Source organism: Camelus bactrianus, chromosome 4, assembly GCF_048773025.1.
Source record: "Camelus bactrianus isolate YW-2024 breed Bactrian camel chromosome 4, ASM4877302v1, whole genome shotgun sequence".
Lineage (NCBI taxonomy): Eukaryota > Metazoa > Chordata > Mammalia > Artiodactyla > Camelidae > Camelus > Camelus bactrianus.
Genome location: NC_133542.1, coordinates 32,167,524 through 32,193,833, shown reverse-complemented (window position 1 = coordinate 32,193,833; position 26,310 = coordinate 32,167,524). Strand labels below are relative to the sequence as shown.

The window sequence follows — 26,310 nt, the reverse complement described above, 5'->3', positions numbered from 1 at the left end:
TCATAATGTCAGTTGTAAGACTGGCAGTCATCACCCATGGCCCTCCAGTGATGCTCATGGGGGTGAGTGCTACATAGTCCAGCCCTGAAAATGAAACAGTCACTTGCATTGTGGGTAGAATCTTAGCCTCCTAACCTCCCAGCAGTGGTTTCAAAGTGTGGTCAGGGACCAGCAAGGTCACATCCTCTGGGAACTCAAGAGAAATGCAAACTTGGGCCCCAGCCTAGACCTACTAAGTCAGAATCTCTGGTGAGAGTGGGCAGCGTTGTGTTTCCACAAGCCCTTCAGGGGATTCCGGTGCGAACTGGAGCTTGGGAACCACGAACCTCACGGTTGACCACCCACAAAACTAAGAACTTCCCAAGACTATCAGGAGGGCTTTTGCTCCAACTTGACCAAGGTGCCCTCGACAGGAAAACCAAGCACTGGCATCCTTCCAGAAGACCTGCTAGGGATACAGAGGCAGCATTTTTTTTTTTTTTAATCAAAATGAGGGCAGGAGGCAAGGCTCTATCTCAACAACAAGGCTGTGTCAGGATAGTGTCCTCCCAGCCAATGGTGGTACCTAATGTGGGATTAATTTAAACTGCGGCTGCTACCCAATCACAAGTCAACAGAATATTCTAGAAGGAAATGGCCTTGCGTCAGGTGCTCAAGTTGGTATGCATGCTGGGTTGCACAGTATCTGGAGCCACCCTGCCCAGATGCAAATTCCATTTCTGCCCAGGGTGGTCTTTGTCCTTCCCTTCCCCAGACAGGTCTCCTGATATGTAAAAAGCGAACAGCACTGACTGTGTAGCATTGAGAGTTAAATCACTTAAAAGACTGAGGTTTTAGAGCAGTGTTTGGCTAACAACAACAACAACAGAAATTATTTATCCCTGATTCTTTTCTTTTTCCTGTTTTTTTTTTTTTTAATTGAAGTGCGGTTGATTTAGAATGTTAGTTTCAGGTGCAGAGCAAAGCAGTTCAGTTATACATATACATACATGTATATTTTCTTTTCAGATTGTCTTCTATTATATGTTACTGCAAAAAATTGAATGTAGTTCCCTGTGCTATACAGTAGGTCCTTGTTGTTTATTTTATATCCATGATTCCTAAAGTCATCTCAATCCAGTGTCAACAGAAAAACTGTTTGACAGTTGAACTGTAGGATTCACTAGTTTTAGTGAATAAGAAGGTTTAACCTCAGTGTTTCACAGTTTTGAGTTGGCCCCCACCTGGTTCTCACGGGGCTTCAGGGGCTGACTTGAAGGCCCTGGCCCTCTTCCTTGGGTCCTCCTAGTAACCTTCCCTTGTAGGAAAACTTGGCTGACTTGGAAATCAGCTTGTCCTAAAACGAGTTTTAGCCTATGAATAGAAAGATCTGCGTTAAAGTGACGAGCAGTAGAAGTGAGCTCAACTAAAAATAAATGCCCTTGGTGGCCCTAGAAGTGCCAAAACAAACGGACTGAAGAAATTCCAGGAGATGATAACACCCATATGCTCCAGCAGAGAGGAGGGCCAGGAGACATCTGAACCCTGAGCCCTGCTAGTCCCAGCAGCGTGAGCCCCTCTGTGCATTTCAGGTTCGCGTCTGAGCCTGATACTCAGAAACATCTCCTTACTGGGGGCGTGCCGCTCGGGGCCCCACAGGGCAGTTGTGTAGCCCTCTTTGAAGGCTTGGTAGCTACTGCAAGGGCGATGCAGTTTTTTACCGAAGCTTACGTATTGTTCTCCTGTGTTCACCCTTGCAGGGACAATTAGATGAGAGTGGCAGGCTGACTTCTAAATGCATTAAAAACCCCGAGTTTCTTGGAGCCAATGAACTGCCATCATGTCGGGGTAGCCACGTTAACTATTTAGGTAAGAAGGCCCCTGGGACACGGGCGCCTTGAAGTCAGTTTTCCGGAGCCTGACGGCAACAGAATTAGCGAGGAACGCTTCAGCACTTCTGGGCATTCAGTCATTACGAACGTAAACAGCCATGCACATGACTAGGTCCTAGTGACTTCCAACCCCCTGACCCAAAGGGGCAGGGAGATTCACCCCAAGTATTAGAGCTGAAAGGAAAGCCAGATCCAGTCCAACCATTTGATTTTTTTGAAAGCTCTAGAACCCTTTTCAAATTCTTGCACAGAACTCTAATGTTGAAAAGAAAGACTGGTTGAGACAGAGGTGGAACACCCAGGTTCCCTGCTGTCATGGCCTTTCCCCTGACTTCAGCCACCCCTGTGCCGCAGAGACACTCCTGTGAACCCCATTACTTTGAGGAACCCACTCAGAATCTCATTTACTTCGACTTTTCACCTTTCTGAGCAGTTAGACCCTGGGATGGAGGATGCGTGGCGCTTCTACTTCTAAATTATTTTTTGAGGCCTCATTGGCTTTAGCTTACTTAGCCTAAGCATTAAAAGAACCTTGGGAGTAGAGGATTTCAGGCTCACCCCGTTCCCTTTATGAGAGTATAATACTGAACTTGAGACTTAACTGTCATGGATGGAAATAGACTACAGGCCCACAATCGTGTAATCCCCAAAGCTTTAGAAACCAAAACCCTCTTAACTGGTTTGGTGCCCCGGCTTCTCCTGGGGCTCCGTACAGCAGCGTTCCCAGATGAGTACCGGACGTGTAAAGGGAGAACTGTCTTGAAGCTGGGACGGAAAACCCGCCATGCTGCCGTCAGGGGGCTGAGCTCTCCCCGCTCTGCACGATGCAGGGAATTCGGCGGAACTAGGGAGACCTCTCTGCCCAGGAGCGATCTCTCAGAACAAAGTGCTTAGGCAACGTGAGAAACCAAGGACCAGCGAAGAGCTTATGGTCTGTCTTTGCCTTTTTTTTTTAAGGCCCTTTATAAAGCCAGCTAGTTTAAGCACCCCTGGTCCCACCCCGCTCTTTTAAACAGGCAGGGATGGTTTGTTAGAAGCATCCTCCACTTCTAACACCAGTGTTTCCCCTTCTTAACGGAGAGCCGTGTGTGTGTCATGGTGAAACACAGCCTTACGAGGGTCAGGCAGAGGCTTGGGTGAAGTGAGATAAGAAAGGTAGAAATTAAACTCCTTTTTGTCTTAAGATACGGGAATAAACACTAAGAAAATGCCTGTGTCTGTCCTGAGCCTGCTCAACAGCGACTCTTGAAGCAGCACTGCTGGGATTGTAGCATCATTTATGACTGTTGACGATTTACATTGTTACAACTATGTTCAGAGACCCTCCTGAAGGTGACAGCGGACTAAACACCGGCCTTAGGCTATTGTGTGCCTGTATTTAATCCCAGGCCAGCTGGAGTGTCTATAAAACTGGTAGCTTCAAGACTCATTTTTAAAGTGATCTGCCAGGTACCTAACCCCGACATGGAAAACCACCGTGTGACACCTGCTTTTAAGCCCCTGTCCACGTCTGATCATATGGCTACCCTTTGGACAGCGTAGATCTCAACGTGAATGTTTTCATCTCATTCTGACCGAACAGCCTTTGGTAACTAAAACCTTTAAAAAATTCAGAGCCTTTCCGTCTCCACAGTATCCTAATTGCAACAGGACTCTTCTTTGCAAGTATATGGATATTTATGTTCAAACTGTGCTCTTTCCTACTTTTCAAATAAAGTACTCAAAGTGGAGTCCTCCTCCTCCCGCAGGCCTCGAGGCAGCGGGAATAGAGAGCGACAGGCTGTGGGCCCTGGGACAGAGCCCCCAGCACCGAGCCTCCTGAGAGCACAGTGGTAACAGGCGGAGGGTGGCAGGCAGCCAGGTCCTTCCCACCTGGTTGAGCAGGATGAAAACCAGCCGCTGACGCTCCCTGGAAACAACCACTACCCTCCTCTGGTTCTTCCTTTCAAATCCCTGGTATCTTAGGCCCAGCAAAATATTTGGGCACTGAATGGATAGTCTGAAATACAGGGAGGAAAAGCCACTGACTCATACTCCTTTGGATCTGGGTCCTAGCTGAACGAGACTCTTGGGGGCAGAGTGGTCCGTATAGTTTTTAAACAAATACATTTAGTCCCTAAGAAAGTAACCACACACCCGTACGGTAAACTAGGACCACATCTGAATCTCCCTGAATTAGCCACAAAGCGCAGAATGCTCCTAGACAGTAGGGAGCAGCTGACAGTAGGGAGGCCAACGAGAGCGTTGTGCACACAAGAGTTCCAGTCTGTGCTTGTCACCGCAGCATCTGCTCTTATGCCCGCGTGCCACAGCTGCCGATGCTGAAAGGTGCAGGAAGTCAAAAGGCTTTCTGCTTGGAAGGCCTCCCTAAGGAATCTGCATGAATTGTATGGCTGTACTGGTTTTCTCGAATATTTGCAGTATATGTGCATTAAGCAACCAGCTCTTTGCCTTTTATCTCAAAGAAATTACATCCTCCAGGAGATCAGAACTGCTAACTCTAGGAAACACCTAAATGTTAGCTGTCCCATGCCAGGCGAAGAAAACTCAGCGCCCTACCTATGAGTGTTAGTTCATGCCATGGTGTGAATTCAACATTCAGACACTGAGCAGAGGAAAACTGAGGTTCAGAGAGATAGAATCCAGGCCTGTGGCTCTACTTGGCTTTGCTTTTCTCCCATCACTAAGTTAAAAATGACCTCCTTTTTCCTCTTCACTGTCCCTTCTTGATGCTTTTCATCTTATCTTGGAGTCGTTTTGTAAACATGTCTTTTTCAAATCAGACCTCAAATTCTAAGACAAGGGACCATGGATTAAACCTCTATTTCTCTCTTGCTGCGTCTTCTGTATCTCCTTTACTTTGCTTGTAATGGAAGCATCATTCATGAATAACAATATAGAATGTGGACAAGAAATGCCATGAAAGGAGTAAGATGATGACAGCAACACAAGTGACTTAAACAAATGAGGGAAATGAGTCCAGAGGCAGGTGACCCCCTCCCACACCTGTCTCCTCCCCAGTCCCTGGGCAACCTACAGTCTTTATTTTTGCCTGGCTCCATCAGTCCAAGATCACCATTCTGGCCACCGTGCCCAGTTTTCAGGAACCAGAAAGGAATGAAATTAAGGAAACTGGAGCCTCTGTCCCTTTGAGGGTATTTCCCAGAAGCTGTAGATACCATTTCTGCTTACTTCCCACTAGCCAAGACTTAGTCCCATGGCTATGCCTCCTGCAAGAGAGGAAATCCAGTCTCACTGAGGTGGTGTGTGCCCAGCCAGGAACTCAAGTTACTGTCAGCCATCGCCCCAAGGCCCATCCAGCACTGGCCCCTAGGATGTTACCGCCTGCTGAGCTGGCAGCTCGCTGTCCCTCTGAGAGGACTCTCAGCCATGGGTTTCAGGTAACTAGCATCTCTAACTTAACATCCTTGTGTCCCAGCCTAGCTAAGTGTTCCCTCCTGATTTTAGGAAGAAAAGCCAAATGTGAACCCTCCCAATTCCAGTGCACGAATGGCCGCTGTATCACGCTGTTGTGGAAGTGCGATGGGGACGAGGACTGCGCTGACGGCAGCGACGAGAGGAACTGTGGTGAGTAACGAGTCTGCCCGTCTCTCTGCCACCTCCCTAGGACGTAGGCCTTTTACTGAAAGATGAGGCTGTTCTCAGTGTCTGCAAATGTATCGAGGCTCTAAAACAGCACCTACTCTGGAGAGCTGCTTTGAACCAGAGTCCGAAGATTCTCTACTTCCTGGTCCGGAGGAATATATTTGAATGTTTGACATGAGGTTATCAACTTGAGTATGGAATTTTGAAGATAAAGTGGAGTTCCTTTCAAATGACAGGACCTGGTTGATCTTAGATCAGGCAAACATTTGGTGCAGGAAGCTAGGGGAAGGAAGGAGAGGACCAGAAGGAGAGAGAGACAAAAGACCGCTTAGAAGAGACTTTCTGTTTTTAATTCTCAAATGATTCTGATCCCAAAGTAGCAAGCCATGGACAGTAAGAAGCCCCCTACAGTTTCAAAGATTAATTAACTCCTGGCATAGAAACTATAAGCCAGCTCAGACCAAAGATCAGATAAGGAGTCTGTTTCTAATTCTCTGTCGACAGTAGATGCTAATGCTGAAGCATTAGGCAGGATGGGAGATACTCTTTCCCCCGAGAAAACATATACCATCATACCTACCGCTCAGCATCTGTCAAAAGATCACTGTGAGCAGTGCCTGTTTTATGCCGTCTGTACAACCTCCCATCAAGCCAGAACCGCTGAGAACTACATGTCAAGACGGCCTTTCGGTACCCTGAACACATGCTGAACTTTGCTCTATTATCCCTTTGTTCTACGTCGTAAAAATCCCAGAACAAGGTCGTGCATAAATGTCGGCGATAAAAGCGTTATTTTCCTTTGAAAAGAATTACATAAAGGTGTCCACTATACAAACTAAAAACACAGATGACAAACAGAAGCTCAGTGTACATGTCATCGACTGCCATGTTGTTATGCCCTTACCCACTTCTTCATGCATCATTACTAAAATGCTGTAGCATAAACATCCTGGCAGGCTGGCCTAGGCTGGAGCACTCAGAGCAGTAGCACGGATGCTTTCCCAACGATATGTAAATTGGGAGCTCATTTGGAAGCAGAGGAAGTCCATTCTGCAATCTGAGCAAAGAAACTTATCTCCAGTCTCAAGACCAAGAATAGTTCCCCCCGTGACACTTGTACATCCTTTGCATTCTAACACTAAGAGTTTAATCTACTCTGCAAGACATTGAGTTCCATGCTAATTCTGGGTTACCTAGGCAATGTAATTCTCTGTCTCACTAAAGGACCTCACTCTTGTCAACTGTTCTCTTGGCGTAAGGAGCAATTCTTCTATTCTAAACTATATATTTGGCAAAACCCATTTTCTTTCCTTAAAGAGTAATTATTCACTCCACATTTTGAATTTGGAAGCCTTCCTTTACCATCTCATTATCTCAGTGGGAAAACCAACCTGGGTCATCTTAGGGGTCATCACTGGCATTCCCTAAAATAGTCTGTGCATAAATAAATTCTAGCTACATAACAGAAGGTTTGGAAGAAGTAAGGAGGCAGTAGATGTATATACAATCAAGGTCACCAAAAAAGTGGGAAAAAGTAAATATTCTGTGGCCCAGAATGTCTCTGTCTCCCAGGTAGGAAGGTAGAGAAGGAAAGTGGGAGGCTTGCTCAGTGAAGCTCCGAATGCTTATCTTGAGATGTTCCTCCGTGGAAGGGAAAAGCTACACCATTACTGAGAACTTATAAGGCCACTCCCCGTTTTTCCTGCCCCGCCTCTTGATGTAGAACTTGGTTAGTTTCAGCATGGCGCTCTTCCTTCAAGCACGTCAGCTAGCATAAGTAGTCAGCTTTCGCTTGGATTCCACAAGCCATGTTCCGTCAGTCCCAGTAACTCATCCTCCTACAAGTGTTAGGCCAAGCTGGTTCCTCGTTCACCTGGATACCCTAAGTACATAACCGGTAGCTCTCTTCCCCTGTGGCACATCCAAGTTTCTATTCATCTCTCAAGGCCCAGTTCACACAGCCTACCCCGACCCTCCCAGTGTATGCTCAGAATGGAGAGAGAGTAAATACATGTTCATGTATGACTGAAAAATGGTGCTCACACTAGAATTTGACACAACATTGTAAAATAACTGTTACTCAAAAAAAAAAAAATTTTTTTTTTAAATATTGTCTCCCCAAAAAAAAAAAAGGATGGAGAGAGAGGACCTCTAGCCATTTATCTGACCCACTTTGTCTCTTGCTCAGCATACAACCAATCTTTTCTATCCCTGTGACATTTTGTACTTCTTAAATTCATGAGGTCCCTTTACAGTCATTCCCTACCCTTTCTTTTGCAACTTCTGAAGAGCATCACAGGGTGAATCTCAGCCAGGGACTCTGCAGACCCTCTGGCCTCCTCCTGCACGCCCAGGAGAAGGCGGGCCGCGGGTGGTGCTCTGACCGTTAACGCTGGGTCGGGAGTCTTCTTCTGGGAGTTTAGAAGTAGGCGTGAGTCTGAGGACTAAGATGGCCTTTCTTGTTTCCTCGGCCACACAATTCAAGGAGATGAGTCATCCGATCCAGGCCATCATAACTCATCATCCTGTCTTGAGTTGTACAAACTGGTTGTAATTGCTGTGTCCCCCTTTACAGTATCGGAGGCTAACCCAGTGTGGCCCTCCAGTTTAGTAGACTCTGAACTCAGAGTTATACCTAGCTTAAACCCCTGACTTGAAGTGGTTCTGTTCATCTTTTCCACAAATTATTGGCTTTTAGCTGATCTGCCATTACAGAGTATCTGTCAGAGAAGAATGTTTTAAACTGGAAATTCAGGTAGGAAGCATAGGCACGCCCGTGAGGGAAAATATAATCAGTGAAGGATGAGCCTAGGAAACCCACCGTGGCTCCTTATCAAGGTTCTTCTTACTCTCTGACTTCCTCACAGGTAGAGTGATCTAGCTGCGGGGTTTGCCGAGGACAGCCCTGGTGGATGCTTATCTTCCTGGTATAATTAACGGGATCCCCTTCCAACTGAGATTGCCCCAGTTTGGACAACAAAGTGCACGGTCACCATAATTACAGGAGAAAAGGCTGCCCTAGCAAGAATTAGTAGCAGGACTGATACTTTGTCTTAGGCTGTTTCACTCTGGTTGTCAGTTACAGATATTGGCAGCTTCAAGGACTTTTAACTGGCTGATGTTATTAGCCCACCCCTGCATTATAAATACGGCCTCTCTTATACTCAGGTTCAAGCTTTCTCGATTTCTTACCCAGTGGGTGCCTTTGCCCCAGTAGGTGTGACAGTATTCAGTCCTGGAGCTTGGCCTTCTGTCTCTACACTAAAGCCATAGGTTGTTAAGAGATGCCCCTGGAACAGCTACACTGTGATGCAGTCATAGGATGAAGTGTTTGCCTGTTAAACTTAGAAGTACTTGAGTGATTTGGAAGAAATGTATGAACTTATTCCTTAATCTCAGCATTATAAAACAAGCAAGAAGGTAACTGTAAGGTGTCCCTGAGCTGTAGGATAATGGGCAACCTTTTCTTACCTTGACCTCAGTGTCCTCCAAGTCTCTCAAATGATCACCTTCTTTTGGGGGAAAAGAAGCAAGAAAGACTTTTCTGAGTTTCTCCTGGAGCTTGGCAGTTGAGTGCTAATTAGAGTATAGCATATCAAAATGCAGTTGTACCCCCAATGGTAAGGTAGGGCTCTTGGGTAAGTGATTTCGACTTTAACCTGCAAATAACCTTCCGCAGTGAAGAAGACGTGTGCGGAGTCTGACTTTGTGTGCAACAACGGCCAGTGTGTTCCCAACCGATGGCAGTGTGATGGGGATCCTGACTGTGAAGACGGCTCTGATGAGAGCCCAGAACAGTGCCGTGAGTGACGCTCGCTTTGGACTTGAACTTTCCCAGGCGGTCCTCTGACTCCCAGCTCTAAGTATTGTTTAGTATAAACCTTGGTTAGTTTCCCTTGGCCTCCCTTAAAGTTAGGCCAATTGACTCCAAGGTCAGTCAAGTCATTAACAATTGATCTTTAATAACATCAAGAATGTTCTCCCTAGTCTAACAAGACTGACATTCTCTTGGGTAGCTTCACCATTGAACATTTAAGACCGAAGCCAGAAGATTTGATTAAGAACTCCTTGACTAGGTGCAAAGATTCCAAATGTTTGATAATCATGACTCTGAGCAGATAGTACTTTGGTCCTGGAAGCTAAGTCAAGATGTGAGGGTCCCCCGTGGGCCAAGTAAAAACTTGTAGATGCACAGCTTCTCATGTTACGATAACATCTATTACTCAAGGGGTAAGGGGACTAGAAATAGGATGACAGTGATTTTTAGCAAACATGTAACGTAAACTTATCAAGGTAGGGAGCTTACAGCTTATTCTTAAATAAGAGAAACTTCGTAGGTATGCGAATGTATGTGTGTCTTTAGGCTGATACTTAGGAAAAAAGTCTTTGAGACCATGGAGGAAGATGATATAGGACAGATAAATTGGAATCATTTAAATGTCACGGTGAAGAAAGTCTCAGTGTTCATTTTAAGGGAGTAGAGGCCTGTTAAAGCACTAAAAGTGGAAGTCTAACAGGAGCAAAGTTGAGGTCTGGAGTACGATGACCCAGGAGAATCAAGTGGAAAGGAAGATGAGTGTGTTAAGTTCTGTTTTCTTGGCAAGTCAGGGGAGTAATAAGAGCATTGGTCCAGGCAGGTGAGCTACCCAGGTGAAGATGGGTTCCATAAAGATTTAGCCCCAAGTTTTAGCAGGGGGATGACCCAGTCAGTCAAGAATTAGGGGATAGCCTTCTTTGCAAGATGCCGATCTAAAGGAGGTGGTGAAGGAGGCCGCTGAAGGCACAGAGGCCAAGGAAGACCTCCTAGGCGTTAGACCACCTGGCCCTGAATGAAGTTGGGGTTAGGTGACAACATCTGGGGGCGTCGCTTGCTACCCAACACATAAATAATGGTCAGGGAGCAGGCCAGCCAGTGAACCTCACCACGCCAAGACAGACAACAGCCGGGACTGAGCACGCCACGGAACCTTGCAGGAGTACCACGCGCTCAGGGCTCTCGGGTGCTGCCAGGTAGCGCAGGCTGGCTGGCGCGGCTTCCACGCGGTGGAGCTGGCGAAGGGTCTGGCCCGGCTTCTGCCGGCGAGTCGAATTTCACCGGTGTGTCCGGCCGCCGAGTTACAGATGTGACAGACATTAGCACCTCCAGGCAGCACAGGAGCAGCAGCTTTGCCCTGATGAGTTCGGAGGCTCTTTTGAGACTGTATATCGTCAACAGATATGAGAACTTGCCGTATAAATGAGATCAGCTGCGGCGCCCGCTCCACTCAGTGCATCCCCGTGTCCTGGCGATGCGATGGTGAAAGTGATTGTGACAGTGGAGAAGACGAGGAAAACTGTGGTAAGAAGATCAGTGTTGAGTGGCCTGTCCCGAAAGAGCCTTTTGCGCCAAGCAGGGTGGGCAGGGGAAGCCGGTCTGAGCGTGCAGGTGCAGTTCAGGTGACTTGCTTTTCAGTGACTTCACTATCTGCTCAACTACTGGTCCTTCCTCGCGGCCCTCCAGCTCTGAGGGGAGTCCGCAGGGTAGCTGCCCACTTCTTTGGCATTTCCTCTAGGCAAGTAAAAATAAGAAGGTAAGTCATTCCAGGCACCTCCATGGAGCAGTAGCTCAGCGAAGCAGCAGGTGTGTGCACTTTTGTCTCTGCTGGGACAGTCAGTCATAGGCCTTCCTTATTTGGGCTCAATCAAACTAGAAGGAGACTGAGGCCAGTAGGTGCATCCCTAGGTCTCAGTGGGATCTGTTTAGCGGAATAAGAAGTTACTTGAGCCTCACCCAAGCACGTCTCAGCCCCCAAACTCGATTCTGTCATAACCTTTCCCAAAGTTCACCTTGGACGAATTAACATCTCGCTGGCAGATACCCAAAGAAAACTCTACCCCACTGGTGCTACCTCTGTCTCCTATCACAGTTCCTGCCTGTAGACGCTAACTGTTTCCTAGCCTTTCATGTGTCTGCTCTTGGAAAGTGTGTAATAAAACGCTTCATGTTAAAGGTGAGGCCCTGGGAAAATCTCTGAGTTGAACAAACATTGCTTTGAATGTTCTTTCAAGCTACCGCCCTTTTTATAGGGCCCCTAAAACGGCAGCTCCCGAGACTGACGAGGGCGGGCCTCCTGAAGCAGTAAGTGTACAGTGAGCTGAGGGCTCTTGCAGCTGAGACACCGGTCTTGCATGTAGAAGTCACCTCCTGAGGTCATTACCACTGCACCTAGTCCAATGAGTCTTGGCATTTAATCCTAGAACTGAGCCTTGTGTATTGGTGAGCTCTGGAGCTGCCAAGTGGTTCCCTCTTAAATCTAGACTTTGCTTCCCAAGAGAGTCGTGGTCTCCACCCCAGTTACCACCAAACTGTGCCCTTAATAAATTTGGCCGGAATTTTGAGTCAAAGTACAAGCCGGCCTGTCTGACTGGCTTATCATCATTAGCGCACCTGGCTGCTAGCTTGTGATTCTAGCCCTTGTGGTGACTTTCTAAAACTTGAAAGTCTTTAAGACCTGTTATTCCTGCTCCTTAAGGACCGAAAAAGAAGGAACCGTGCATGGTGGGGTAACATAATGGCTTCTTTTCCGTAATGGGGTCATGAAGCTTATTATGAATGAACGTTTCCTTGTACACCTGAGGCATGATAGTTTCAGCTCATGACGGGGCCTGGCCTGATGAGCAGGATAACCACTGAGAGATAACTCACGTCTGCCTTCCCCACTGAAATCTCTTGTGACAGTTTGTGTTATTAATCACTGTGCCTCTAAGAGTCCATTGTGCTTCTCATCTCAGATGAATTTCTAGTCTTCCACTGTTTTCTTGGTCCTTTATTTCTGTTCTTACTCAAATGTCCTTGCTTCTTTTCCATGGTAAGACTGTTTCCTAGTATTCTGGGAACAGACTATATCATTTGACTTTAGCTGTTCAGTTAAGCCAGAAGCTGAGATTCATGCTCAAAAATCTGCGTGTTAGATTTGGGGACAAGAGGCTTGAAGGGACCAGTCCTGATGCATTTTCAGTGGGACATCTTCTCTCTCAACAGGCAACATAACATGCAGCCCTGATGAGTTCACGTGCTCGAGTGGCCGCTGCATCTCCAGGAATTTCGTGTGCAATGGCCAGGATGACTGTAGCGATGGCAGCGATGAGCTGGACTGCGCCCCCCCGACCTGCGGGCCCCACGAGTTCCAGTGCAGCACCTCCTCCTGCATCCCCATCAGCTGGGTGTGCGACGATGACGCAGACTGCTCGGACCAGTCAGATGAGTCCCTCGAGCAGTGTGGCCGCCAGCCGGTGATCCACACCAGGTGCCCGGCCAGCGAGATCCAGTGCGGCTCCGGCGAGTGCATCCACAAGAAGTGGCGATGCGACGGGGATCCTGACTGTAAGGACGGCAGCGACGAGGTCAACTGCCGTGAGTAGCTCTCTTCTCGGTATGACGTGTTCGGTTCCTGTCCACACATCTCCTTCATCTGCCTTCATTCCCTGCCGTGCCCTCCTTCTTTAGCTTCTCGAACCTGCCGACCTGACCAGTTTGAGTGCGAGGATGGGAGCTGCATCCATGGCAGCAGGCAGTGTAACGGCATCCGAGACTGCGTCGATGGTTCTGATGAAGTCAACTGCAAAAATGGTGAGGGTCTCTTCTGCTGGGGGATTCGTCAAGGACTGCTCTGATCAGACCCATCATTGGAGTCTCTCTTCTGGCTTTCTCTTTGCAGTCAATCAGTGCTTGGGCCCCGGAAAATTCAAGTGCAGAAGTGGGGAGTGCATAGATATGAGTAAAGTGTGTAACCAGGAGCAGGACTGCAGGGACTGGAGTGACGAGCCCCTGAAAGAATGTCGTAAGTGAAGGGCCTGCTTGCGTACAGAGTTGGGAAGGTTCATTAGATCCAGCAGAGCTGATGTGGTTTGGACCCTGAGCAAGACCTGGGTAAACTACTTTAATGAACTAGGTTCAGTTGTTGGGCTTAAGAGTGAAATTTTATGACTTAAAAAAAAGCCCACGCGGTGACAAAATAGTTCATAATTTCACCTCCTTAGATAACCGATCCAAAAAAAAAAAAAAAGGTAACCAATCAGCCATAGAGAAACTTGGCCAAATACTGTTTAACTAACTGATAACCTGTCAAGGAGATTGGGTTCACTGTCCCCCCATACAGGCTGAGATGCATAACTGTAAGACAGATTATCAGATCTTAGAAAAATGGATTTGACCAGACTATCTAAATGAGTTATAGCCTGGATTTTAAGTGTAAATAGAACGAATATCAATTTGGAAGAAGTGTTGAATCGCTCTACTACGTTTTTATTTCAGATGTAAATGAATGCTTGGTTAATAATGGCGGATGTTCCCATATCTGCAAAGACCTAGTTATAGGCTACGAATGTGACTGTGCAGCTGGGTTTGAACTGATAGATAGGAAAACGTGTGGAGGTGAGTCAAAGAACAGAACCCGAGCCCCCTGGGGTGATGGGAAAAGTCAGTAGATCTCTGTAGGTTACCTAGGACCAGCAAGACTAATTCTAATTTCCCTCCTAGATATTGATGAATGCCAAAATCCGGGAATCTGCAGTCAAATTTGTATCAACTTAAAAGGCGGTTACAAGTGTGAATGTAGTCGTGGCTATCAAATGGATCTTGCCACTGGCGTGTGCAAGGCAGTAGGTAAATGGACATGGACTAGTGTTGCTCTGGTACCTTTATGAGTAAGTGATTGCGATAGTCAAACGACATATGAAATTAAAATACTACTTGAGAGCAATGCTACTAAACTCATGGCGCAATATCATAGGTCAAATAGCAGATGATTTCCCCAGACACCTGCCTTGTCAATTCCTTTTGCATATATGGTGCCATGAATACCCGCTTACACTCTGCTTCCAAAACTTGAATGCAGTTCAGATAAGTAACTTATTCACCAGCTGTCCTCTTGCTGAATGCGACTTCAGGACTGCTTTCTTAAACAGTAGGAAGTGCTTGCAGGTCCCAGGGGCATGGGCCTTCAGCAAGAGTACCCCTGAGGTGTTCAGCAGTGCCTTCACTTTTTAAGTGCTCCTCTGTTGGGAGGAGGTGACTTGGAAAGGACCTTGTGTGGTTATAGCAAAACTAAATTAACTGGACTCCTGTCTTGCAGGCAAAGAGCCCAGTCTGATCTTCACCAATAGAAGAGACATCAGGAAGATTGGCCTGGAGAGAAAAGAATATATCCAACTAGTTGAACAGCTAAGAAACACTGTGGCTCTGGATGCTGACATTGCTGCTCAGAAACTGTTCTGGGCTGATTTGAGCCAAAAAGCCATCTTCAGGTAACTTTCAGTTCCTCTCTTGGTGTCTTTTGGCATAAATCATTGTCACCGGCCTTTGGGACAGTTTGGAGGGATTTCTCTTGTCTCTAGCTCCAGTCCAGCATCTAATTAGTTGGGAATATTAAATCTAAACACTTATTCTTTAATTATTAAATTACTATCAGTTCCTCATTAGAAACCAACAATTGCCTATAAAATAACAGATGACCACAACTATGAGATTATAAAAGATACCATCTTCATTTCTCCTATTTTCTCCCCTTTCTCTGCAGTTAGTTGAGAGCTGTTGATAGTTGCTTCAAGTAGAAATGGTAGTGGTAGCTTTTTCTTAATGGGAACCACAGAAACGCAGATGACGGTTACTAAAACCAGTAGCTTCACCTAGAAGCATGGTGTTCTTCCAGGTAGAATACACCCCAACAGCGAGATACCCGACGGTATCAGTAGTTTAGAATCAGTGAGCAGCATGGTTCCATTCTCTGAGTGGTAAGCTGAGCTACGGTGTTACTAGAATTCTTTCTGAACAAAGCTGTTGACCATTTTGTGAGCAGAAAGTCCATTCTCCAGGCTCTGATGGTGTCAAACTCTTAAATTTCTTGTGACCTATTCTGTTTCAGTGCCTCAATTGATGACAAGGTTGGTAGACATGTTAAAATGATCGACAATGTCTATAATCCTGCAGCCATTGCGGTTGATTGGGTGTACAAGACCATCTACTGGACTGATGCGGCTTCTAAGACTATTTCAGTAGCTACCCTAGATGGAACCAAGAGGAAGTTCCTGTTTAGCTCTGACTTGCGAGAGCCTGCCTCCATAGCCGTGGACCCACTGTCGGGGTTTGTATTCTGTTTTTCATCACGTAGCCTTTTGGATGCCATCTACATAGGTCAGGAGCTCTCCTCATGCCACAAGTAGTACTGAAATCCCAACACTCATCAGCTCCCCACAACAAAGAATTGTCCAGTACAGGATGTCAGCAGTACTACGGTTGAACAACCCTGGAATGGCCTTCCCTGAGCAGGTGACTGCTGGTGAACATTATGAGACAACATTTCTGATTTGATGTACACCAAAAGCCATATCTAAACCCTTCTGCCCACCCAGCTTCTATGCAACCTCTATGCAAGTGATTTTTAAAATTTTTGTCTGTACACTTTACCGGGGCAGCTCTGTATGATCCAACCTAAGTAGACGCGAGTTGTGAGGATTCTGGTACCCACATTACCGCAGGGCTCTCATCTAAAATGTGCAAGTCGTCTGAAAGTCTAATCGAAATGAACAGACCTCTAGAAACATTTCACGGAGGATGTCCCCTCAGTTACCCCTAAATAATACAGAAAGGCAGCTGTTAGGAATTTGACTAAGACCGCAGTAATCACACTTGGCCCCCAGTGAAGCCTCACTAGAACACAGTCAGCCCGCCCCCACTGTAAAAACAGATACTCATCTTTTATTCTTTTGAAAGAATTGGCCGTTTCAAAAGGAACTATATAAGCAGTGACTTGAGGCTGAAATTTAAATATCAGATTTATACAGATCTAGTTCATACTGAGCATGTAGATTCTTTGTGTTAACTTTTGTTTATCCAGCACATAATTTAGACCCTTAAGCAGTACCATTTATACTCAGGAGTTTTCTGCACACTCTTTGAACATGTCTGTTTCAAGCTACAACTTTATTCCTTCTAACCCACTAAGGCTGATTTCTAATTTGATTCTTCCCAGCTTTGTTTACTGGTCAGACTGGGGTGAGCCAGCTAAAATAGAAAAAGCAGGAATGAATGGATTTGATAGACGGGCCCTGGTGACAGCAGACATCCAGTGGCCCAATGGAATCACACTTGGTATGTACATTCTCCCTTCCTGGACCACGACTCAACTGTCTTCACAGAATCTTAACTCATCTCCAGAGTTAATTCTGGACCATAGCTGACAACTCTCCTGGTTCCTTCTGTAACAGAGATTTGGGATGAGAGTAACAGAACAGTACAAGTGGAATGGTGGACTTAATGAATTACGTGTTTCATAATTACTAGCTTTTCTATCCATTTGGGGCTAATGTGTGATAGGAATTAGGTGAATCTTGGGTCCCAGGAACTCTCATCCTAAATACTCCTGGCATAGATGCCTTAGCATTTCCTGAATTACAGGCTCATAACAGTTTTCTTCTGGCTTATAAGGGGTGGCGGCAGGAAAATCCTAGCCTCTTTTAACACTTTCATGAGGTGAGTAACACTTCTTAAGTCAGTTACTTTGACAATCTTAGGTACCCCTTTAGCCATCCCCCAAATGAATGCAGGTAGATTCTGCATGCTGCTCCATGAGATTTAGGGGACTCTATTACGAACCCCTGCTGGAGAAGGAACCTGGAAAGTGGACCACTGGATTCCTTAGACACCTTAAACAGAAGCAGAGCAGTACTGACTTCTTACACGACGACCATGCTTTTCCTCCTAGACCTTATAAAGGGCCGCCTCTATTGGCTGGATTCCAAATTGCACATGTTATCCAGTGTGGACCTGAACGGCCAAGATCGCCGGATAGTCCTCAAGTCTCTGGAGTTCCTAGCTCATCCTCTGGCGCTAACAATATTTGAGGTAAGACGTGTGTCACACATCTGAGTTACTCTAGCACCTTGGGGAGAAGGAGCAGGCACGGGGGAAGGAGGAGCATGACTTGAGAAATTGCTTTCTCTTAAAAGCTGGGACAGATGAGGCCCTGATTCCTCATAGCATTTTGAGAAACCTAAACTTGCTGCTCTTGGAGTTTTTACATCTGATGTCCCAGAGCAGCCTTAAATAAACTTGGTCCATTCAATTGCCAGTAAATAATAATGACCCTTAGATGCTGACTTGTGTTCGTGCTAATTTGAGGGTTCTGTTTCAGGATCGTGTCTACTGGATAGACGGGGAAAACGAAGCAGTCTATGGTGCCAATAAATTCACTGGATCGGAGCTTGCCACTCTGGTGAACAACCTGAATGATGCCCAGGACATCATTGTCTATCATGAACTCGTCCAGCCCTCAGGTATTAGGGAGAAGCAGAGCCCGTCGTGTCTGCTTAAGGGCAGCAGCCCGACACGGTGCCAGCTGGATGTCAGTAGCTCTCGAGCAACTCAACTTGCCCTGAAACGGAACCTCCCCCACCATACGCTCCCTCAAACACTTCAGACCTGGTGTTCATGGTGTTTTATTTCCAACTTCCAAGGGAAAGAGCGTCGACTTCAGCTCTTACCTTCCCTCCTAGCCTTCAGTGCTCCATCTTTCATTTTTGTCCTTCCCACGTGCCCTAGGCCTTCTCTCCTCCTGGGAAGACTATCGCGCAGGCTCCAAAGGCACTTAGAGGCTGCAGGCTCTACCTCCCGCCCCCCCCCCCACGACAAATGCAGAACCGTGTAGACCCTCGCACGCGTCTGACCGTGCCGCCTCCCACCCACAGTCCTTGACTAGCTGTATTTAAGTGAAAGCTGTGAGCCTCCCTAGAGCAGGGTTCCTGCCACTTTGTGGGAACAAAGCGAGACAAAGCGGAAGAATACGCTTCTCCCCCTCCTCTGAGCCTTTGCTGTAAGCTTCGTACCGACCGCGAGTGCCAGTCCTGGTCGCTCATCTGTTTAAGGCATGACTCGAATTCTACGTCCAAGAATTTCCTTTGGGCCTGTGGTGCCCTTAGAGCAGGCTGCCTGTACCCTTATTTATTCCTCCTTGGTACTGGTTCAACCTTACAGTTTGACACAGGAGACGAGTTTAAACTCCTTGGAGACAAGGACTCTTGTCTTCAGCGCCTAGAACAAAGCTTTATGTATGGAGCGGGCCCTGGAATACCCATTTTAAAGGACTTTTATTGCTGAATAGGTAAAAATTGGTGTGAAGAAGCCATGGAGAATGGGGGATGTGAGTACCTCTGCCTGCCAGCCCCACAGATCAGTGACCACTCTCCAAAATACACCTGTTCCTGTCCCAGTGGGCACGGTCTAGAGGACGACGGCCGGGGGTGCCAAAGTAAGGCTTTTTTGCTTTTCAACCGCAAGCAGGATGTACAACAGGCAATAGATGAAAGCACTAGCTGTACAACGGGACTTTAAGGATTCTGTTTTCACCAGCTCTTGGAATAGACTGGAGAACATACCTGCTGCCGTGGCATGCCAGATGTTTATGTCACTGCTTCAAAACTCTTACTTCATTTCAACATTAGATGAGTCCATAGGTGATTTGGACCCGTTCGCCCCATAACAGCCCTGAGCCAGCCAACTGACAGATAATTAAAGTCTTAACATTCTCCTCGAAAGAGAGAGGCCTGAAATTATGCTTAAAGAAGGCCATGGTTACAAGAAACCTTCTGGCCCCAGTGGGTGACATAACCTGCAACTCCTACTTAAAATGAAACTTGCATTTGAGTCTTCTGTTCTGAGCTTTTGATTAAGAGGCAAATAAACGTGTGTACTGTGAGTCAGGATCTCATACTGTGAGATCTGTGTTGGTGTATTACCCAGGTCCCAGCTCAGTTTACCGAGAAAGCAGTTACAAGACAATCTGTCTTGTACGAGTATGCCTGAGAGCATTTCCTGTAACTTCCAGGAGCCTGGGACTTTGCTTAGAGGGGTCATTAAGTGTGGCTGTTTATCTTTTGAACTGTCAAATTCCAAAAGCTTCCCATGCTGCCTGAAGACTCCTGTGTCTCTGGTTTTGCATGAAGACTGCCGTTTCCCTCAGTTGTGACATATCCGCCATGCAACTTGGTTTAGCAGTGGTTTGTCACTCACACTATCTCATGGCCTGCCTGCACTAAACAGCTAGCCACTCTGGAACCTTGGCCTTAACCAGGCTCTTGGTTTTATAATCCAGGTACTGCAGCTACTGTGGCTTACAATGAGAATAAAGATACCAACACAACAGAAATTTCACCAACTAGTGGACTAGTTCCTGGAGGTACTGGGTTCAGTACTGCAAATTGTTAATTCAACTAACAGCCACATTCTTTGTATCTGTTCCTTAAATAATTAATGCAGCCTTTAACTACTAGTCATGCCCCTAGTTGGTAACCTACATTTAAACTCCAAAGACTTCGAACCTGCAAATCATAGCCTGGCCTGACTTCTTAAGATGTCTGTGAGAGAACTGTGCATTAATGGCCATGACAGCACGTGACTCTCCAATACTTCTAGACCGGCTGTCCTTGGTGTACAGTTGTAGCAGACACTGGACGTCAGTGATGGACGCAAGGCTCTCTACCAGACAGCCGAATTTCGTGGTCTGCATACGGATCCTTCTAAACTGCTTCCTTTTACCCCCCTGTAGGGATCAACGTGACCACAGCAGTATCGGAGGTCAGTGTTCCCCCAAAAGGGACTTCTGCTGCCTGGGCCATCCTTCCCCTCTGTAAGTAGACTCCCCACCTATCTGGACCCAGTGAAAGTCTTCCAGTCCAGATGGGTATTTCTAGTTCATCTAGAGACACCCCTCCACGGCCCCTGCAGCGTCACGGCACTCATGACACTGAAGTACCTCTGCTCCCTCCCCAACGCGGCACACTGAGCTCAGAGGTCCGCACCTTTCTCTTCAGTGGTATCTTTAGCATGAAGACGGGCAGGGATGAATGTTCAGCTACTACGTGAACTCTATGCAGACCTGTTCAGCAGGCTTATCCCCTTTCATCCTAAGTCCCTTCAAGTCAAGAGCACCCTTCCCTTCCCCTTTGCGATATGTGTCATACGTCATACAGAGAAGATGCACAAATGCTTAAACGATTCCTTGAGGAGCTATAGAACTTGTAGAGGGTGAATTTAAAACAGTTAAGAATTTTCAGACCCAGAAGAGGGCCCTCTAACATGAGGCACGTGCATTCTAAGGCACTGTGTGCTATAATGGCCTCCTTAGCCTCAGCTACCGGATTCCAAACTTAGCTAACACACCAGGAGGACCAGTTGAAGAACTCTCCAGAAGCTTCCACAGTTTGAACTCAGTCAGCCTGGGGAGGCCCAGGACTCTAACTTGCCCAGATGGGCGTGTCGAGCTGAGCATCAGTCTCTAGAATGACCCAGCCAAGGGTCTGCACCTGTTTTACACTTCTGGCCTGTTTATACTCTAACTTCTAGTTACCCCAGCTTCATAAAACATGAAACTTTTATTAAAGTCCATAATCATGGATTCCTGAACGTGATCTTTTTTGTATGTTGAGACTAGATCTAGCTTAGTCACCTTCTAACTTTCTTTCAGTGCTCCTGGCAATGGCAGCAGTGGGTGGCTACTTGATGTGGCGGAATTGGCAACACAAGAACATGAAAAGCATGAACTTTGACAATCCTGTGTACCTGAAGACCACTGAGGAGGACCTGTCAATAGACATTGGTAGACACAGTGCTTCTGTTGGACACACATACCCGGCAGTAAGTCAGCTTTGTGTCTTTCTGCACCATGACTCACAGTACCACTTTTTGGAAAGGAGACAACATCTCAAGCTATGGCTGCCTGGGCAAGGAAGGGCCATTCGAATCATAGAGCCACCGAAAATTCCATCTCCTACCTGGAGATGAGACAGTCTAGCCTGTTTGAAGTACGTCAGCTGACAAATACCTGCCCCAATCAGAATGACAGTTAAGTCAACTTAAGGTCATCACTGTCCTATTTGAGAGACTTGGGTTATAGAAATTACATGTAAGTATTAGCATGAACCAAAGATCTCCTTTTTGAACTTTTAAGTCAGTTGCCTACTAGATCCTTAAAGGTAAATGAGCATATCATATATAAGAGGGGTTGACTTAACTTAAAGTCAGTGTATTGAGCAAGATTCATTTAGCCAAAATGACCTAGAAGAGCCACTAGAAATGATCACTTCGCCCAGAAGAGCCAACTTTCCTTTTGGCAGCAGAGTCCATCCCTTTTGCTTCAGGTGAAACCCACATGGAGTATTTGGCCCTCACTTAGGGAACAGTCTGAACAATCAGGTGTTGGGCACTCCCTCTCAAGGTCTAGCGCAACCAGAATGGTGGCCAGTTCATGGCACACATGCGTCTTTCCACAGTTTTCTCCAGGTCTTGAGATCATTAAGTGGAACAGGCAGAATCAATCACACTATTTTCTCTCTCTACCAGGTAAGATACAGTTGAATTCAAGTGAAAACACATTAGTGATGCAACTAAGTACTGTTTGGGATCTGGCATCCCTTCCTGCACCTCTGGTCTCTGCATGACCAACTCAAAAGCAAGGTTCGTTTCAGAGACTGAAGTTGCTACCAGGGAGGGATCCCCCTACTCACCCCCATCCTTTTTCTTTCCCACAGATATCAGTTGTAAGCACAGACGATGATCTAGCTTGACTTCTGAGACAAGTCACGACCTCTGAGGTCTAAACCAGTAAAAAGCCCCACTTCGGAATGGTAACCGAGCCAGCAGCTGAAGTCTCTTCCTCCAGTTTGGAAGAACATCAAGATATCTTTGCGTGGATCGAGCTTGTATACTTAACCCTTTTTATATTACTTTTGTAAATATTCCTGTCCACATTCTACTTCAGCTTTGGACGTGGTTACCAAGAGTATCTGTAACCCTTGAACTTCTAGACAGTATTGCCACCTCTGGCCAAATATGCACTTTCCCTAGAAAGCCATATTCCAGCAATGAACCTTGTGCTATAGTGTATACCACCTGTACATACACTGTATAGGCATCTGTAAATACCCCGGAGAACAATCACTATTCTTAAGCACTTTGAAAATATTTCTATGTAAATTATTGTAAACTTTTTTCAATGGTTGGGACAATGGCAATAGGATAAAACGGGTTACTAAGATGAAATTGCCAAAAAAATTTGTAAACTAATTTTGTACGTATGAATGAAATCTTTGACCTCAGTGGAGGTTTGCAAAGACTAAGTGTTCAAACTACTGTACATTTTTTTTTCCAAGTGCTAAAAAAATTAAACCAAGCAGCTTAACCGTGGTTTGTGCCGATTCCTCTTAAGAGAAACTTCTGTAAACAGCTTGAGTAGTATCAGGTGTTCTAAATATATGAGCTATAGATCTTAATATTGTACAATATGCCTGTAATTTGGCTTATTTCTCTTACAACTAAAAGAATGAGGTACCAGTTAATACTTGCCTCCCTAAATACTTCTTGTTTTGTAGCAGAAGCTAGCTTAGCCTGTATCTAGAATTCCTCTTGCTTTGAGGACAGTTCCTTTTCTTACTAATTTGTTTCCCGATCTAGGAACATATGCTAAGACTTCTATGAATTCTACTTCTTTATATTTAAGTCTCTGTTTCCTATGTCCTTTCATTGTATATTGTTCAAGGACAAGTGCCTTCCAAGGAATGGGTAAGGACTTCCTTCTTTTATAAGTCTAGACAGTCCACCGTGAAGAGAGCTAGGCAGGTAACGAGAAGTGTCATTCTTGAACAATCTAAAGCCGTGGTTTTCAGGGCGGTTAAGGTTAGCATCAGCATCACCTGCAAACTTGTTAAATGCGCCAGTTCTCAGGCCTCATTCCAGACCTGCTGAAGCAGAAACTCTGAGGGTGATGTCTAGGAATGTGTGTTTTTACAAGCCCTTCAGGTGATTGATTCTGATAGGAACTAAAATTTGAAAACCACTGTTCTAAAGTGACTTCATGGAGAATCTGTAAGATAATCTAATTTTTCAGCCTGGCCAGCACAGGACAGATCCCGTCTATGGACAATTTCTGAAACATTTAGTATGAAGAACAGATGAGGAATTTGAATAGAAGAAAAAAGTAGCACAACGCTTGCCTAAGTTTTCCACCAGATCAGCCATTTCTCTCTCCAAAGCCTCAGGAAGCCAACAAGCAAGGGAAGAGACAAAGCTGGAAAGCCTGGGAAGATGCTCTAAGTCCGAAGCAATGTGACAGTCCACTGCAGCAGATGTGGCAGTTCCTCGGGGTTTAAAGCGTCCAGTGCAGGAGCAAAAGGATGACGGGAAGATGCTCTGAGCATGACTCCTTACATGAGTCACATTCCACCTGCATACAGAATATACGTAGAACACTTGACATCTTGCTTGTGACCGAGGCAAAGAGATCAAGAATCCTAGATGAAGAAGTGGCTTCTGTCATCCTGTTTAATAGATACCCTCTTGTGATTTTGGCCAAATGGATGAAAGTGCAAGAATAGGCATGGAGCTTTTGTATGGGGGAGGGAGGTGTAGAGGTCAAGCACATAGAGGAAAAGGATGTAGTTGTGCAGTTAGGACTCTCGGCTGGCCCCCTGGTGCCTCCTCTTCAAACAGTCCTGACCCTAGCGGGATGTGGCCGGCTGATGTGAGGCGTCTGAAGTGCCTGTTTGATACGTAGGTTAGCATTCATTGTATGTAAGCTCTAAAGGCTGTTGGGTTGACCGGGACTTTGACCGTGCTGTGGTACAAAACCCACTGATTGGTATAGTCATTTGGCGCAATACAGAATTCCCTCCTAGGAAGCTTAAAGATGCCAGTGTTTTCCCCCATTATAAGGATTATACAGTATTAACCAACTATATGGCCCAAAGTCATTATTTCTAAGAACAAAATCAAGCATCGTTCTCCATCATCTTCTCTTGGATTCCAGTCCCTGGTATGATCCTTCAGGTTCTATGTCCCAATTTCCAACCTTCAAAGAGTCAAGCATCTCATTCTTTGACCTTGCCTTCCACAGTAAGTAGCCAAGGACAGAAACTCTAACTTAAGAGGTACAGATTCACTTAAAGAAATAAACTGTTTCCATTGAAATTAGAATATTTATATGGCTAGTCAACTCTGCATGAAGTAATAATAGATCACGGGGGACTGGAGCCTTGTGCATTCAGTCTCCGAACAAGAACTTAAGGATCCTATGTGAAACCTATTGGCCTAAGTTTGCCGTATCTCTAGAGTTCATTGTAGGAGGTGAGAATTCACCAAGATAAAACACGAAGCTTATCAAACACTAAAGGAGAATGTTTGGAGCTAAATGAGCCTGTTGTACAAAGTCACACAAAGGAAGTTCTTTTGCGACTTTACCAATTGCCACAAAAACTGATGATAGAGGAATAAACAGATTTGTGGCCTCTGGTGAAAAAAAAAAAATCCAGCCAAGTCTCTAAGTCCAAATTTTTCAGTGGCCTTTGCAAGCTACCAGTTTGGCAAGATGTAGTCCCAGGTGTTCACCCAACTTCCTTAAATATTCTTCTAGCTATTTCACAGCCTTGGTGTCATTTCCAAGCCTGTGGTGTTCCAATCGTGATGAATACAAGGCAAAAAAAATCGAGACTTCAACTTTAGTACATGCTTCTGTTCCTTGTATCTTTAGAAGTCTGATGGCCCTTAAAAAATGAGAAGACAGGCTCTAAATAGCAAAGCTATAGGACATTAAAAGGACTAACTCTTCAGCTTATACCTAGAAGTGGGAGTCCCCAAATACAAGTTTACCTTTTAACTACCCTCACACACAAACAGAAGGTTCTGATGGGGTGCACTCCTGTGTCAGGCAGCCTACTGGGAGTAACTGCCTAGAATTCTTACCTTGGGAAGCAGTTCATTTTTGAACTCAAATGGAAGCTAAAATGTTTTTAATGGTGGGGAAACTGAAGAAGCATATACATTTTTGCCAGGACAACTTAGGTCCAAGAATGAAGAACACAACCTGCCGGTCTTTATCACTGATCTTGAGCCCTCAGTTTCATAATCAAGTGTTCAGCCTGACTCTGGGAAGAATGAGAACCGTATGTTCGTGTTTCAGCCGTATCACGGACCTGTGGAAGTTTAGGGATACACGAAAGTCGAGAAAGGCTTCAAAGTTTTCTTGTTTCCAAATATTGGGGAAATTAATCTGAAGATTAAACGATGGCATTTTGCGGACTTAATGTCTCTCAAATCAAGCATGGACACTTTCCAGCCCAAAATGACTTCCTGTGAAGGGGGATCAGCCCCTTTTGCGAAGACCTCATTCCTGTCTACTTTCACACAGTAAAAGCTGAGCGTGGGACAGCAGTGAGGTCCTGTGTGTGAGATGTGGGGGTCCCTGCACAGGCGAGTAAGAAACACACTGCAGTAGTGTCCCATCGCTCTGTCGTGTCTCCTGCCTGGATTCAGTGGTTCCGAGCCTGGCTCATCTGAGAGACAGGAATGAAGTGGGACCACGGACTGCCGGCCCCCCGTAAGTCTTGCAGTCACAGGCAGGAGTCAGGCAGGCTGGCGCTCTGCAGGTGCCCCTACAGCACATCTTCAGCAGCCTTCCTCTTCACTGAGCTCAAGGGAAAAGCCCAGTCGGCAGGAAGGAGGTAAAGGGCGCTGACTGCCGTGTCTGTCTAGCATGTGGCACATCACACCAGTTACTAAGCTGCTCCATGAACAGAGATGGTGGGGACGACCTCGCCGTGACATGGTAAGGATTAAGTGAGAACGCACACAAATGTTTGGGGGCCTGCACAGGCTTTGGATAGCAGCTGAAGCACTTTGAATCTCCCTTCACGTCTCACCATATGGTTAGTAATGTGCCAAATCAACGTGCTCATATTTTACTTGATCTTCCCGACAACCTGAATAGGTAAGTATCATCTCCATGTTACAGGTGTGAAAACTGAGGCTACA

General features: G+C 46.0%; 1 protein-coding gene across 3 annotated transcripts in view; it reads left to right on the top strand.

The window, feature by feature from the left end:
• VLDLR (very low density lipoprotein receptor) overlaps nt 1-22,692 on the top strand; it is a 29,488-nt gene extending 6,796 nt beyond the window's left edge. The window contains exons 2-19 of one of the 3 annotated variants that reach the window (XM_074361635.1): nt 5,340-5,459; nt 9,157-9,279; nt 10,693-10,815; nt 12,499-12,870; nt 12,964-13,086; nt 13,175-13,297; nt 13,771-13,890; nt 13,996-14,121; nt 14,591-14,762; nt 15,380-15,598; nt 16,487-16,605; nt 17,219-17,358; nt 17,648-17,789; nt 18,614-18,760; nt 19,604-19,687; nt 20,057-20,137; nt 20,975-21,144; nt 22,038-22,692. In XM_074361635.1, the coding sequence (XP_074217736.1) occupies nt 5,340-5,459; nt 9,157-9,279; nt 10,693-10,815; nt 12,499-12,870; nt 12,964-13,086; nt 13,175-13,297; nt 13,771-13,890; nt 13,996-14,121; nt 14,591-14,762; nt 15,380-15,598; nt 16,487-16,605; nt 17,219-17,358; nt 17,648-17,789; nt 18,614-18,760; nt 19,604-19,687; nt 20,057-20,137; nt 20,975-21,144; nt 22,038-22,073 (2,540 nt within the window). In that variant the 3' untranslated portion in view covers nt 22,074-22,692. The remainder of the gene's footprint in view (nt 1-5,339; nt 5,460-9,156; nt 9,280-10,692; nt 10,816-12,498; nt 12,871-12,963; nt 13,087-13,174; nt 13,298-13,770; nt 13,891-13,995; nt 14,122-14,590; nt 14,763-15,379; nt 15,599-16,486; nt 16,606-17,218; nt 17,359-17,647; nt 17,790-18,613; nt 18,761-19,603; nt 19,688-20,056; nt 20,138-20,974; nt 21,145-22,037) is intronic. The other 2 variants (XM_074361633.1, XM_074361634.1) reach the window with 2 other exon arrangements.
• Nucleotides 22,693-26,310: the final 3,618 nt, after the last annotated feature.